The sequence below is a fragment of the Diadema antillarum genome, unplaced genomic scaffold (genome assembly GCF_040938485.1).
Source record: "Diadema antillarum isolate AM-2024a unplaced genomic scaffold, OU_Dant_1.0 seq00000320_RagTag, whole genome shotgun sequence".
NCBI classification, from domain to species: domain Eukaryota; kingdom Metazoa; phylum Echinodermata; class Echinoidea; order Diadematoida; family Diadematidae; genus Diadema; species Diadema antillarum.
In genome coordinates, this window is record NW_027271339.1 from 135,666 (window position 1) to 152,623 (window position 16,958).

The following is a 16,958-nucleotide window of genomic DNA, read 5'->3' on the forward strand; positions in this document are numbered from 1 at the left end:
CCGACATTTTCTTCTTTTTCCCTTTTTCTTCAACTGAGTGTAATCCTTGAAATAAAAAAAAAAGAAACACAAAAGAAAGTATGAAAGCGATGCAAACCCTCACGTTATTAAGTGATAAGTATCCACAATATTGTCATAAAAGAATAGATAATTTCGGAGATATTTTGAAAGTCACATTTAGTGCGAGGCCACTGACTCTGCGCTCAGTTCGTTCCACTAATACTTTCTTCTTTTAATCTTTTCTTGCTGTTATTTTTTCTTCTAAATTGCTTGACTCTTGACATAAAAAACGCGAAAGAAATTATATAAATGCGATTGAAATACATGTATATGCTTTAGTTACGTGATAAATATCAACAATCATGTCATGAAAGAAAAGAATTTCGGACACTTAAGTCACTTCACAGAGACATTTAGTTAAACTAAATGCAGCGTTGATATACTTAGAGCATCGATGCTGCTTCGTTACGATAGTTGCACTCTTTTTTTTTTCTTCATCATCTTCGTTTTCTTTCCACATTCTTCTAAATAGCGTGATTTTTTTTAAAGAAGAGAACATTAAAAACAAGCAGTTCACAAAATTTTTATGTATGACTGGTTGCGTATCTGGGTGACTGACATACACTACAAGGCAATCGCCGAATTGTGTCTCGCCCATTCGCGTACAAGGAATTAATATTTTTTATAACTCCCACAAGTTAATTGACCTGCTTATGACCTTTGACCTTGTGGTGACCTTCAACACCCTAAGGGACATTCACCATCCAAGTTTCGTCACAAACGGACAAAGGGATCAAAAGTAATGAGCCATAATCGAAACGCGCCATAAAAACTTAACATTGGGCCCTTAAAATTTGTTGACCCCTTTCTGTGACCTTTGACCTTGTGATGACCTTTAACTCCCCAAGGGACATCTACCGTCCAAGTTTGGTCACATACGGACATAGGGATCAAAAGTTATGAGCCACAATCAAAACGTGCCCTAAAAAATAACATTGGGCCCTAAAAGTTTGTTGACCCATCTGTGACCTTTGACCTTGTGACGACCTTCACCTCCCCAAGGGACATCTTCCATCGAAGTTTGGTCACAAACGGACAAAGGGATCAAAAGTTATGAGCCATAAACAAAATGTGCCCTAAAAACTTAACATTGGGCCCTAAAAGTTAGTTGACCCCTGTCTGTAACCTTTGACCTTGTGGTTACCTTCAATTTCCCAAGAGACATCTACCATCACCCAAGTTTGATTGCCATTGTAGCAACATGTGCTGAGTTACGTGTGATAAGAGTCTTGCAAGTAAACTTAAACGTATGACCTCAAATGACCTTTGACCTTATCATGTGACCTCTTACGGCACCATAACATGAAGGTACCCCTAGTGCATCCATCACCCAAGTTTGATTGCCATTGTAGCAACATGTGTCGAGTTAAATGTGATAAGAGAGTCTTGCAAGTAAACTTTAACGTTTGACCTCAAATGACCTTTGACCTTATCCTGTGACCTCCAACAGTAAAAAGATATTGGCTTCTTTTTTTAGTATATTAATTATGCAAATTTACGCATGAAATCATATTTTCACCTATAACTCCACAAAAACGACTGAAGGATTGCTAAATTTTTGTGTAAGAGTTCCTCAAGACACATCAAACAATTTTCTTGCAAAAAAAAATAGCAAAATCAAAATCAGTTTCTTTTGTTTTTTGTTTTGTTAATTTCTTATGTATTTTAATGTTTTTTTACCTTTTGTTTTCTATTGGGTTTTTTTTGCCAAAATTTGTTGCAGGCACTTTTTCAAGCTTATCTACAGTACATTACAATTGATTGATTTCACTGGTCAAAGGTTGAAACAATCTAATCAATATCAAATTAACGAAAAAACACAATTTGCATTGGATTTGCACACGATATCATGAATTTGAGCTGTTTTCAGGTCGACATGCATTTATGCAAAACATTACATAACTGCAGAACGGTGTACCCGGACGTCGCAAATTTGGTCTCAAAATATGCGGGAGACTTCAATGAAAAAAGTCATGAGACGATGCGGCAAAATCTTTGCGTGTTGCGGAATCGTGGCGGGAAATGTTGCCGGGGGGGAGGGGGGAGGGGGTTCTACAGCATTCGCATCACTACAGAAGGCTCACAAGGTGCACATTGAGCGATTTTTTTTTTTAACCACTTCCCATGGGAAGGGGCAATTGATGGAATCTGTGGGCCAGCAGAGCATTTTGTGTGGAAAGTAGTGTTCAAAACAATTGAGGCCATCACTTCAAATTTTCTGTCCCAATTTGAAATTATCATACAATGGTTTGTCGGGGTTAATTACTCTTCAGGTACAGCGAACAGACTTTTGTTTTCAGAACAATGCAGAGATTAGACATTCAAACTGGTCTAAAAGAAAAAAAAATATATGTCTCTAGACTTGAATAAACATGAATTCAACTAATACACTGCATTATTTGAGTTAATGTCATATGACTTTAACTACTTTCACAATAATATAAAACATTGCATTATGCTGGATTCCTATTTTGCAATGACTACGTCACACCACAATTGGCCATACACTGTACATACTACATACCGGTACATTAGTTTTTGCTCTTTGATTTCTTTCCCCTTTATTAAAGGTACTCTTGATAAGGAACACATTAACTGTTTTGCTCAATAAAACAGGCTGCTTTTGTGAATTACTGTGAGTCATGATAAACAGTGATTGGCAAAGTTATGAAACTGTGGATATCACTTGACCTAGCCTTTAAAAGTGGTACTTTTTTTTTGTTTGTAATTTATGCAAACTTTTTTTTCTGGTCTTTTTTAACATGTACAAGTACAATGGTACTATACTGCATGAGTTTGATGACTGAAATAAGAGTTTCATGTCTTTTATCTGATGTTTCTTAGCTTTAACTTTGCATTCTCATGGGGAAACATGTAATGATTTGAGTTAACACACAATTCTGTAATCACTGGACAAACAGTAACCTTACGGTTTTACTAACCATGATTTTTTAACTTAATTTTCAAACAAAGTTATAATGAGAAAGGATATTTGGGGTAGATATTGGCCTTAAAGCTAGAAATGAAAAATAAGTGTTGATATATTTCAAGCTATACCAGTTTTAGCAAACTTTTTGTTCAAAGATGCTCATCAATTTTCATGTCCTTTTTTTGTAACGTTACTAACCGGCATTAAAAGCAGACCTTTCTTCTAAAGTAATTCATGAAATGATTTCATTCTTTGCTCTGTTCTAGGTCTACACTAAAATGATCTCTGGTGACATTGATGAGACTTTACGTCCACAGATAGAGAAATGAGTCTAATCTAAATCATGAGAATGTCCCTAAAATGTGGAAAACGCGGAATTGCCCTAATACTGTTTTTAATTTTTGAACGTTAAGGCAGACATTAGATATTTACTTTATCATCAAACGCAGCTGAACGTTACTGTTATTCATTTCAAAATTTCAAAGCAAACATCCGACAGTTATTTTAGCATCGTACGGAGTTGAATATTATTGTTATTCATTTCCAAACGTCAAAGCAAACATTCGACATTCATTTTAGCATCTTCCGGAGCAGAAAGTTATTGCTATTTACTTTTGAACTTAAAAGCAAACATCACACATTTGTTTTATCATCGTACAGAGTTGAATAGTATTGTTATTCATTTCCGAACGTCAAAGGGACCATTCAACATTTATTTTAGCATCTTCCGGAGCTAAATTTTATTGTTATTTACTTTCGAACGTAAAAACAAACTTCCGGCATTTATTTTATCATCGTACGGAGTTGAATACTATTGTTATTCATTTCCGAACGTCAAAGCAAACATCAAACATTAATTTTACCATCGGACGCAACTAAATGTTACCGTTATTCATTTTGAAATTTCAAAGCAAACATCCGACAGTTATCTTAGCATCGTATGGAGCTGATTGTTACATCTGTTCATTTCCAAAAGCAAAGGCAAACATCCGACTTTTTTGATGGCCCGACGTGCTTTTTTTTTTTGTGGCCCCAGGCTACCTTTAGTGTCGAGCCCTGCATATACATTGTAAGATCTGTTACAAACGGAGGGATGATTTCAGACACCTTTATGATTAGTAACATTTTTTAGCTACGAAGCTGTAATGTTATAACGCAGCGTCGACAGTGCGATGTCGCACCAATTTTGTCCCTTTCTCTCTTTTTTTTTGCATGCTTCTCGCGCATGTTTGTGTGTATTAAGCGCCGTTTCTTCCCCAAACGACCCGACGTGTTCAGTTTGAGCCACCACGCGTAAATATTTCAAACTACCTGACGGCACTTTTCTGCCACGCGTACTTCCATTTTCTGGCGAGGACGCTGCATCACAAAGTCGATTATTTTCTAAAATGATTCAAATAACATGGTCTATGCAAACAAGAACTATCACTGAATGTGATAAATAACCCCACCTAAACCTGAAGGTGTCAGCTCATTCCACAATAATTACTTAGTATGTTCTTTATTGAAAAATGTTACAATGGCAATAAGTCACATTTGGTAAATCTCATTCAAATGTTCACTAATGGAGTAAGCAAAACCGACTGGTAATTTGTAAAATTTTCTTTTTAAAAATGCTATTACCATGTCAACACATTTGACATTGACAAAGGATGAAGTTTGCACATATCTACATAGAAATTCAAAAGCACTCACATGTGACAAATTTCAAGTCAAATGCTCAAAAACTGAGGGAGTTTGCTGAATCCTCAATTTTGTGTGTGTTTTTATTTAAACTAGAACTATCACTCAATGTGATTAATACCCCCACCTAAAACTGAGAGTTAGCTCATCCACCAATTACGTTGTATACTTTTAATTGAAAAATTGAACATGGCAATGCATTGTTCAATATTGAATAATTGTATTTTGCTCACTGACAGTCGTATGTACCATACAATGTATCTCAAGTAACGTGCTCAAAACCTGAGTAAGAAAAATAAACTGGCAATTTCATGATTTATCATTAATAAATGCTGTTACCACATCAACACAATGTTTGACAGTAACATAAATGAAATTTGCACAATTATATCATAGCCATCACTTGCGCCAAATTATAACTTTAAGTCAAATGCTCAAGGCTGAGGGAGTTAAAATTTGTATGAATTCAATATATAATTTTCATTCAAGATATGCGGTTATCATGGCAACACATTTTTCAACAAGAAAAAAGATAAATTTTGCACTTCAAAGTAATATAGTGGTGACATGTGCAAAATCTGAAGCCAAATGCTCATAGACTGGGGGAGTTAACTGAAACTGCACTATTTTTTTATGATTAAAGTCAAAATATGTTGATACTGTGGCAACACATTCTTCAACAGTGATGAAAGATTACATGTAAGTTTGCACATCTACGTACCACAGCGGTCACATGTGCCTAATTCGGGCCACCGACAATGGGCGATATCAAGGCGATATCAAGTGATATCGTTCGATACCTCCGATATCGAACCTCTCAGGCTGGGACAGTAACTCCCGGTTATTGATTTGCGTGTATGCTTTTCTATCTATAGGCGAACTTACAAGCTTTGTTTTGGATCCAAAGAAATATTTCAGGGTTCTTGTTAATAGCCGGTAACCAGTTATTTTTACCGGCTGTAACGCCGATCGTAACCGGCTGTGGCTTCATTGAAAAAAAAAAACAACAAGAACAAGAAAAAAAAAAAGAAAAACAAAACAAAACAAAAATAAAGAAAAAATAGTTTCAATTCGAAACTGCACGCGCGCGCAGTGCACACTGACACTACTGTGCCCGCTCGATTTGTACGCGAGTTGGTACGTACTCGTATTGTACGAGCTGGCATGCAACGAGCGCTATACTATCTGAAGCGGGAAGACTCAGAAACAAACATGTTTCAGTCCCGCCGTTATCCTTCTTTACCGCTTATTATCTGTGACGAATAACCGAGTAGTGTTCCTCCCAATTTTCTTCTTTACCACATAATATAATCATAGTCATTCCATTTCCTTTTCGCGAGGTTCCATTTCTTGACTTGCCGCTTTCAAACACGCGACAAATGGAACATCGAAAACCAAATTAACGCTATCCATGTCTCGTTCCCGTTTTGCAGAGTAGTTCATGTTTTCTCCTAAACCACGCGATAGGAGGACACAGAAATACCTTCCGATGTTCCTACTAATTTATTGATAAAATCATTCGATTTTGTTTTTCGCGAGATACGCGTGCGTGATATTCATTTTAGCATCTTACGGAGCTGTATGTTTTCCTTATTCATTTCCGAATGTGAAAGCAAACATCTGCTATCTATTTTAGTATCTAACTGAGCCGATTGATACCGTTAATCATTTCCAAATGTAAAAGCATCAATCTGTTATTTATTTTAGCATTGTACAGAGCAGAATATTACCATTATTCATTTCCAAATTTAAAAGCAAACATCCAACATGTATTTCATTATCGTACGGAGCCGAATGTTACTGCTGTCCACTTCGGAAAGTGAAATGAATCATCTGACAATTAAGCATTGTACGGAGCCGAATTTTACTTTTTCATTTTTGAACGTCAAGGCAGACATCAGACATTTACTTTACCATCAAACGCAGCTGAATGTTACTGTTATTCATTTCAAAATGTAAAAGCAAATACCCGACATTTATTTTAGCATCCTCCAGCCGAATGTTATTGCTTTTTACTTTCAAAAGAAAAAGCAAACATCAGACATTTATTTAATCATCGTACAGAGTTGAATATTATTGTTATTCATTTCTGAACGCCAAAGGGATCATTCGACATTTATTTTAGCATCTTCCGGAGCTGAATATTATTGCTATTCACTTTCGAACGTAAAAGCAAACATCCGGCATTAATTCTATCATCGTGCGGAGTTGTATACTATTGTTATTTATTTCCGAACGCCAAAACAAACATTCGACATTAATTTTAGCATCTTCCGGAGCTGAATGTTATTGCTATTTACTTTCGAACATAAAAGCAAACATCAGACATTTATTTAATCATCGTAAGGAGTTGAATATTATTGTTATTCATTTCCGAACGTCAAAGGTATCATTCCACATTTATTCTAGCATCTTCCGGAGCTGAATTTTATTGCTATTTACTTTCGAACGTATAATAGCAAACATCCGGTATTTATTTTATCATTGTACGGAGTTGAATACTATTGTTATTCATTTCCGAACGTCAAAGAAAATATCTGACATTTATTTCAGCATCTTCCGGAGCTTAATGTTATTGCCATCATTCAAACAGAAAAAGCAAACATCAGACATTTATTTTATCATCGTACGGAGTTGAATATTATTGTTATTCATTTCCGAACGTCAAGGGATCATTCGACATTATTTTTGCATCTTCCGTAGCTGAACGTTATTGCTATTTACTTTCAAACGTAAAGGCAAACATCCGGCATTTATTTTATCATCGTACGAAGTTGTATACTATTGTTATACATTTCCGAAAACCAAAGCAAACATTCGACATTAATTTTAGCATCTTCCAGAGCTGAATGTTATTGCTATTTACTTTCCAACATAAAAGCAAATATTAGACTTTTATCTTATCATCGTACAGAGTTGAATATTATTGTTATTCATTTCCGAACGTCAAGGGATCATTCGACATTTATTTTAGCATCCACCGTAGCTATTCATACTTTCGAACGTAAAAGCAAACATCCGGCATTTATTTTATCATCGTACGGAGTTGAATACTATTGTTATTTATTTCTGAACGTCAAAGCAAACATCAAACACTAATTTTACCATCGAACGCAGTTAAATGTTACTGTTATTCATTTCGAAATTTAAGAGCAAACATCCGACAGTTATTTTAGCATTGTATGGAGCAGAATATTACTGCTATTCACTTCCGAAAGTAAAGGCAATCATCTGACATTTATTTTAGCATCTTTCGGAGCCGAGTAATATTGCTATCACTTTCGAAAGTAAAAGCAAACATCCGACATTTATTTCATCATCGTACGGAGTTGAATATTATCATTATCATTCATTTCCGAACGTCAAAGCAAACATTCGACATTTATTTCAGCATCTTCCGGAGCCGAATGTTATCCTTCTTCATTTCCGAACGCAAAATCAAATATCTGACATTAATTTTACCACCCTACGTAGCTGAATCTTACCGTTATTCATTTCCAAAAGTATAAGCAAACATCCAACATTTATTTTAGTATCTTACGGGGTCGATTATTACCGTTCTTCATTTCCAAAATTAAAAGCAACATCTGACATTATCTTAGCATCTAACGGAGTCGATTGATACCGCTGTTCATTTCCAAAAGTATAGACAAACATGCGACGTTAGTGTTGAGCCCTGGCTGCGTGGACAAAAACAAATGTCAATTTCATGTTGATTTTTTCCAGTAAATATTCTGAATATAAGTCTGGATTGAGTAGTTATATATTATTCAGATCATTGTTCCATTTTGCACAGTTTGAAAATATCCCTATGTTCATATTATGAAAGGACTGCAGACTAGTTCATGTAGTTAGAAATCTAAAGCAGTAGGAATAGGATGTAGCAGGCACATCATGTCATGGTCATTGGAGATTGTAAAATTTTTTGCCTGCAGTTCTCCTTCTAAACTTGTGGATTTTTGTATTTCTCACAGTCTGTAGAGAGTGTAATACTGGTGTCATTTTAAGCCACTAATGGCCCTCCAGAATGCTATTTTCCTTTCAGCTTCAAGGGGGCGCTGCCCCAGAACCCCGCCAGGGGGCCTACGCGGCCCCCTGGACCCCTGGCCAATTTGGTAACCGCCTGTGAATGACTAATTACCTGCTGTCAAAAAAATTAACAAGAACCCTGTATTTGTTTTGACTTTTGTTTTATTTCCCGAATATACGTTGTAACTATCCATTACACCATGGGGTTTTTCTGTGAGGCAGCAAAGTGTAGTTCTGATGATGCTAAAAGGAAAAAACTGGACAAATATCCGTGCTCCGAGCAGTAGAGGTACACCACATGCACAGGCCGCGAATATTTTTTTCCGTACATATGGAAACGCTATGGGCCTACTCTCTGTGTACACACGAAACGTATTCATTACTATACGTATTATTATTACTGTGTGGATCGCGTGTGCATGCAAGCGCACGCCCGATGCAGCAAGCTAGCTACTAGTACATGTGTATGTGTGTGTGTGTGTGTGTGTGTATGTGTTGTGCATGTACAAACGTTCGTGCGTAAACATGTCACTGCAATCACGAGGTTCATCCGATCAGTGAACAACTAACTGCAGGAAACTGAACTGTCGCTTGCGATAGTTCTACATGTAGCTGTAGTACAGCTGTAGCTCCTGTATGTAGTGCGTATGTAATAACGCATGCATTTCACACTGCGAGCTCGGCAAGAAGGAATGACCCATAAAGCAGTCGAACTGTGGTTGGATGGGCGGGCCGGCATGGGCTGTGATGTACAGCGCACTCGGTACGTCATGAACGCGATAGCGGCAACATTTTTGCGAACAATCGCTGATATTCCAAGCACATTTCGCGCATTGTTCGTATTTTTCCCCGTTTCTCATATTTTAAGCGGATGAATTGTACTGTACAAATGCTTGTGAGGATTGTATCGAGTTTGTATACATTTTCATGTCATTGTGACTACAATTGTATGTGCATGTGTGTGCAGTGTCGGAAGGTACGGTGCCAGTGCAGTGGCCGTGCCGCACCGTTTATTGGCAAAGTGTGCATGTCTGTAGCTGTCCAGGGACCGCAGGGTCCCCATCCCCTGGTCTGTCAGCTGTCTGCACGCACGCACGAACACATTCGAATGTGTAGAGGCCCGTACACTCTCTCTGTAACATTGCATCTGACGGCGATGTATTGTTCTATTTTGAAGAGAAAATGAATGCGCTTTTCCAGCAAATGTAGAATTATTAAATGGGTGTATCTACAAAATAAATAACTTTTCCACGGATTCTGGTTTGTCTCGTTTTTCTGCGGGATACTTTTCTTTACGATGTAAATTCACGGTCACGGCCGTGAGTCGGATCATCTGTAGTGTGGTATACAATCATTCATCATCCAAATGATGAGTGATTATCAAATGTCTTTTTAGAACATGAAGAAACATCTTTAAATGTTTAATGCTATAATGCCATATCAGTATCATTTTGACATCCATCTGCAATTGTACAAGCCAGTTTCCAGTTGAATGTGCTACAATTGTACTGTGAAGAAATGCAGATACATACCAGCTGTGTGGACACAAAAAGTCACAAACACCAATGATAAATACATGTAAAGCAGTGTTTTGAATATCATGGAATTTATTTCAGTCGTACATTTGTTGAAAGACATGTTTTATACCTGTTTCAATTAATAGCACAATACATCAGAATTGCAAGTACACTAGTATCAGAAATGCCATTACAACACTAAATACCAGTATTAAGATGGTCATTTTCCCTTGACATCTGTATAGTGGAAAGAAAAAGCAAATGTATTTCTGCATGCATGAAGTTTCATTTCAAGTATGGTACATATATCTATTTGTTTGAAAATGCACAGAGTGCAGGCAAGACATACACTTGGGACCTGGGCCCTGTTTCATAAAGCTGTTCGTAAAGTTACGAACAGCTTACGAGCGACTGGTGATCAGTTCTGATGTGCTATACACTATTGTACATATCAGAATTTCCATAATTCAGCACAAGAACTGATCACCAGTCGCTCGTAAGCTGTTCGTAACTTTACGAGCAGCTTTATGAAACACCCCCCTGGTCTCTCATAACACAGCTACCAGAGTGATATTTCATTTCATAAATTGGATATAGAAAATAGTAAAGCCCTCCCTCATTACCTTTCTCAGAATTACCGGATGAGAAACACATATATACTTTCATTTTGACAATCCTCGAAAAAATAGTAAGGACCTCCCTCATCGCCTTGCTCAAAAAACCCGGACGAGAAACTACTTTCTTTTTTTACTTGGCCTAATGATTTTTATCCTAGCATTGCAGAGTGATCATGGTGATCAAAGTGTTCAAAATAAGGCTAAGATAGCACCAGAGAGCATCTAGAACTCTAGAGCTGCACCCCGGCCGCAAGGGACTTCGCGCTTCGCGCTCGTTATGTGCGCTTCGCGCACACATACTTTCACGAGCAAGATCACTTTTTTCCCCTGCAACATGCTAAAATTTCAAGTTGTGGACCATCCTGTACATGTACTGTAGTTACAGCTGTATGTGTGACATTGCATACCGCATTACATGGACACCTTGTCTTGGTAACATAGGTAATGTCGGCATTGATGTAAGAAATACTGGTATATTAAATGTCTGGTGGGCATATTGGTATTTCCTTTCCAATCAGAATTCATATTTTATGCAAAAGAAATTAAAGTAAATAGTGCCAAAATTAAATCCCAAATTGTCAATCTCATACCTATGTTACGCCTGACACGGTATCCATATAACATCGGTAGTCTATACCTCATCTTGAACATAATAAATGGACATTCTTTTTATACTAATAAAGCTGAAGGGTTGACCTCCTTTTAATAGTCCTGAAACATACAAGTACAAAGTATGATCTTAAATGCCATATAAGTAAAAAGTTTAGTTATTCATTAGGAATAGAGCTTTTCACATAGTCCTCAGAACTAAGAAATAGTTCAGGGTCGTCCACAACTTGAAATTTTAGCATGTTGCAAGCTCAGAATCTGAGAATATTGCAGAAATTGAATATGCGCGGAGCGCACACGATGAGTACGTAGTACGCAATATTTCGCTGCTTATCTCTCTTTGTGCTGCTTACATTCAATGTTCTCTCTCATGTTTTGCACACAAATATCTAAAGTACCTGGTAGTTTGATGTTTCTTATGTTATGCACATGTTTTGCACATTTTTGAATACTTTTACTTTGAGCTTGTTGCAAATTCTTGAGGATGTTGCATAGCATGTTGCTGGCTTATTAGGATGTTGCACAAGAATTTTAGCATGTTGCAGCGACATGCTAAAACCCCTCGTGGACCACCCTGTAGTTACAATTTTCTAAAAATGAAAGAGTGATGAGAATAATTCCTGGGTACAATAGAGCAACCATCAAGTACACATCACAGTATTTACAATATTTTCAAATAAGGTGCTGACTTCTTTCAAATTAATAGGAACCTTACACTGGGTCCTCCTAAATGGTGTCCATGTGACATCGGTATTTCGTGGGGTATGCTACACCACATAAAATTTGTTATAAGTCTGTCATCTTGTAATCCTTATGCAAATATAAAAACTACATAGGTAGGTCTTTCTTTTTATATGATTCTTTTTTTTTAATGGCACATCCTGAATTTTCACCGTTATGACACCTCTTGGGGTCCTAACTTTTTGAACATACCCATATACAGTAAACCTCGGATAAGTCGACGTCGAGTGAGTCGAAAATCACTTAACTCGAAGTAAAATAAAAAGTCCCGATTTTTCCCTATGTATTTCTTCTAAGAAATATGTGGATAAGCCGAAGTACGAGAGTCGAATTTCGGCTGTGTCGAAGTAAAACATTCGGTCCCTTTTGTACAAGATACACGTAGTTTACATCACTTGAGCCGAAGAAAATTTGTCTGGCATTCTCATTACATTAGAGGAGAACAAAAAAAAAATCGCCATGTCGCAGAACCCCGTCCCTGACCTGCTGCAGGTAAGCATGCACACTCAATATCTTACACCGTACCACTTCGCACGTCCATGTCGAATACATTCGCATGTATGTATACATACACACAGCACATCCATACTTTATCCATGTCATTAGTTACGTCAAGCCAGAACTCCTTGGTTGAGCCAATCGCTGCTTTATTATTTTAGTGACGGGCCAAGTGGGCGGAGCTTGTTTGTGCATGACCGGCTGGCTGTATAGTTTTGTTCAATGAAAGTGGGATGGACCAGGGAGAGTGTTTGTCTGAGGGTTGACAGCAATGAAAGCACGCAGCTGAGAGAATGTCTGCCAGCAATGGTTACCTATGTTGCACCATAGACATAGCACATGCACATTGCGACATTTAATAATAGAGCAGACATTCTCAGAGCTACGTTTAACTACGAGTATTGCATTGCTGAGTTATCATAACTCCTTGGTTTCTCGAAGTTGGAGGTATGGTAAGGGCAATCAATTAACCTGAATTTTGTATTTACATGTTTTTTTTTTCTTAGCAAGTAATTACATGAACTACACAATGAACTACCCCCTAAATATGAGAATTTTAAGATAGAATTATTACAGTATTTGTTTGATACAATTTAGGCTTATAATTGAACAAATCATAATTAAATTCATTAACTGATCTATTTTTTCTTATAAGTTGGAAACTTTATTATAGTTTGATAAAAAAAAAACACATCTTCAATATCAATAAAACAGTACAGCCTGTACAATGATATTTTGTTCACAAAATTCATGTAGTGGGCTCTCCTTTTCTTTCCAAGGTTAGAACACACATGAAGATTACGGAATTAAGGGTTGTCACATTAATTTAGAATTTTCGGTTAATCGGTAAGAGGAGAAAAGGGGACTCCGGCCACGCCCTATGCTCAAATATCCAAGGCATTTTTCGACCACTGCCATACTCATTTTGGTATCTTGCATTGTCTTGAGCTGTCTCTTTTTAACTCTCAATATGGCAACGAAACGAAAATTAAACGTCAAATCATATGAAGAAAAGTACTCTATCCTCAAGTTCATGGATGAGAATCCCACCTGGAAGAAAAAAGACATTGCTGCGAAGTTCAACATGAAGAGCAATACATTGTCAGACGTGATAAAAAATCGAGAGAAAATCATGCAAGCAGTGGAAAACCCAAGTGATGCTCGGAAAGGAATCAAGAGAATGAAGCAGGTGACTTTCGACGACGTGGATCTAGCATTGATCACATGGTTCCGACAAAAGGTCTCTTTGCCTGAGCTGCATCTGGATGGAGAGATGCTCTTTGAAAAAGCAAAGTACTTTGCCAAGGAGTTTGGGCATGACGCAGTTCCTTCAGTAAGCTGGATTGATCGGTTCAAGAAGAGGTACGGAATCGGAAAAATACTGAAGGCAGGAGAAGCTGGTGGGGTTGATGACGAAGTAGTACAGAGTTGGAAAGAGGGGAAACTCTCCGATATTTTACATCGCTATGAGGCCAAAGACATTTATAACTGTGATGAAACCGGGCTATTCTGGAAAATGCTGCCAGAAAAATCACTGGGATTCGTCGGAACATCTTACCATGGAAGCAAGCAGCAAAAAAACAGGATCACTGTTCTCGTGTGTGCAAACATGGACGGAAGTGACAAAATTCCACTTCTTGTCATCGGCAAGAGCAAGCGTCCACGAGCCTTCAAGAATGTCAACCATCTACCCGTAGCTTACGAAGCTAATAAAAGAGCGTGGATGACCGGCGCCTTATTCGAGACATGGCTTAGGAAACTGGACCGGAGTATGGAAGGTAGAAAAATAGCAATGATCGTGGACAACTGTCCAGCTCACCCTAAAGTGGAGCTGGAAAACATCGAGGTCGTCTTCTTACCTCCCAATACCACGAGCATCACCCAGCCTATGGATGGTGGCATCATCAAGAACATGAAGCTGCATTATCGCCACATTCTCGCCTTCCGCAGGCTCAAAGCTGCTGAAGAAGAAGCACAGTTCAAGTGGGACTTGCTTGATGCTGTGAGTGCAGTCAAGCTTGCGTGGGACAAAGTGTCATCACAAACCATCTCTAATGTGTATGCGAAAGTGGGGTTTGTTACCCCACGACCACATGGAGATGCCCCCGATCAAGCTGAGGTGCCGGATGATGAGCTAAATGTTACTGAAATGCCTGGTGATGAAACAAATGACACCGAAATGCCGGATGGTAAAATGAATGACATCACGGAACCCGCATCAGCTTTTCGAGGCATCTGGGAGAGGTTAGCAGACCTGTTTCCGGTTCCCACCATCGACCAATACGTCGACATTGATGCAGTTGAGGAGTGCACGGAGGTACTCACGGATGAACAAATCGTAGAAATGGCTCATGCTTCTAAAAGTAAAGATGAGGAGAGCGAGACTGAGGAGGATGGTGAACCCAACAGCGAACATGAACAAAATGAACCAAAAAAGCCACCGACGATGGGTCAAGTGTGCCAAGCCCTGGACATCATCAGGCAATATAACATTTTTGAACAAGTCCCTGACAATCTTGCCATACTTGTAGACAGATATGAATCTTTTCTAATGAGCAGACCCACCCAACAGAGGAAACAATCCACAATCACTGACTTTTTTAAGGCTAAGGAGTAATGAAATAATCGAGTCTATCGGGGGAAGCTTTTGAAGAATGATATAAACTGATGTAACTTTCGGAATTCATGTCAGGATAATTACTAAAACTGTCAATCTATTTTTAGTATAAGTTTTAGTGTTAATCGACGAATATTTTCTCTCCGAGTCTGGCCATGACGCAACATTCAAGCTTGCCTTCTTCATTTCATTTTCACGTGCATTCACATTTTATATTCAAAAGTGTACAGTAATATTGATCATTACTTCATGGCTATATTATAAGTACATGTGCGTGACATCATGTATAACAGTTTTGTGTCTCATGCAATTTTCAAGACAGTACGGAGTACTCAGTGGCCCTTTTGATTGCTGCAATAAGTCCTTTTTCGTTTAGTTAATATTCACGTTAAAAGGTCACTTTGCATATAATTGTATGTCGAGTGATTTAAATGATATGCCTCGAATTTGATCACATATCTTTATAAATAAATTAGGATCTATCGTCGTTGGACAATGACGGGAATTTCCGGAAAACATGGGCGGAATTCGGTTATTGCATACACGTAGTCCAACATAAGATCCTTGAGTTACTGGCAAGCTGGTTTCTATCAAATATTGAAATCCTACAAAGTTCCTAGCAAAATGAAGATCGTACATCAAATTTTGTTTCCAAAAACTTTTAAACAACCAAGTCGTTTTTAAATAGCTTTTGGTTACATTTGGTTTCTATGCAAGCACTCCATGTATTTTCTTTAAGTGCCTGGTTTCAGCAGCTAACTGTGGATTTCTTCTAGTATAATATGGTAACTGACATTTGTGATTATTCTTAATATGATGATGTAAATAATGTCTTCTGGAAAGCATTATTGAAGACCTTGCCCGTTTAGATAGTTTAGATAAGTAATTAAGCGAACGTATCCACGAAAAGAAAATGTTCACATCTCTGAATTTACCAAGATAAATAATTTACATTGTCTTAAAATGATCTTAACTCCAGATGGAACAATTTGTGTTATGAATGTTTATGCATGTATGCAGTGTTCAGTATATCGCACTATATGGCAAGATACGTACAACTGTATTTGGATTCCAAGTAGGAATTAAATGAAAAATAGGTTACACTTTAGTAGGCCAAAATGGTTAAATTATTGCTTTGTAAATGGCCAGAATACAGTATACAAACAAAGACAAAAACATCCTACTAGTAAATTGTAATTCCATTATACAAGCCACAAACCAATGCTCGACGATGTTTTGAACTTTCATTCTTTGCTAGACAAACACGTAATTTTCTGATTACACTAGTACAACCACCAAAATAATTCACTCTATCCACAGGTAAAGTCTTAGTCACGCTACCCCTATGTCACACGGTAGTTTTTCTCCCTTTCTTATTTTCGATCTGTAACTTTTCACTGTAGCATGCACACACCAATTAAATGGCAGGAGAATAAGTAGGTGTGGTTTACTACTGGAAATGTTGGCGCGTGCGAGTGATGTGATCCAATCATAAAATAGGAGAGGAAGGTACCACATACTGCAACATGTGCTTGAAACGCGGGCGGAACGAAGGCATGGCTTTGTGCTTACAAAAAGGGACATGTTCAAATCATGTACACGTAGCTATGTAGCTACATGTACACGTGCTTCATTTACTAGGTCTCATCAGCTAAGGG

The 16,958-nt window shown here is 37.7% G+C and overlaps 2 protein-coding genes across 3 annotated transcripts in view; one reads left to right on the plus strand and one right to left on the minus strand.

Annotated features, from left to right (window-relative positions):
* Positions 1-16,958, minus strand: part of LOC139730518 (mediator of RNA polymerase II transcription subunit 13-like) — a 180,895-nt gene that overhangs the window by 129,395 nt on the left and 34,542 nt on the right. The gene's annotated exons all lie outside the window — the stretch shown is intronic.
* On the plus strand, positions 13,654-15,300 carry LOC139730531 (tigger transposable element-derived protein 4-like). Its single transcript, XM_071641386.1, has one exon. The coding sequence runs from the start codon at positions 13,654-13,656 to the stop codon at positions 15,298-15,300; it is 1,647 nt and encodes a 548-aa protein (XP_071497487.1).

Excerpts from the sequence above, each read along its gene's own strand:
- LOC139730531 (XM_071641386.1), top strand. The coding sequence starts at position 13,654 with ATGGCAACGAAACGAAAATTAAACGTCAAATCATATGAAGAAAAGTAC.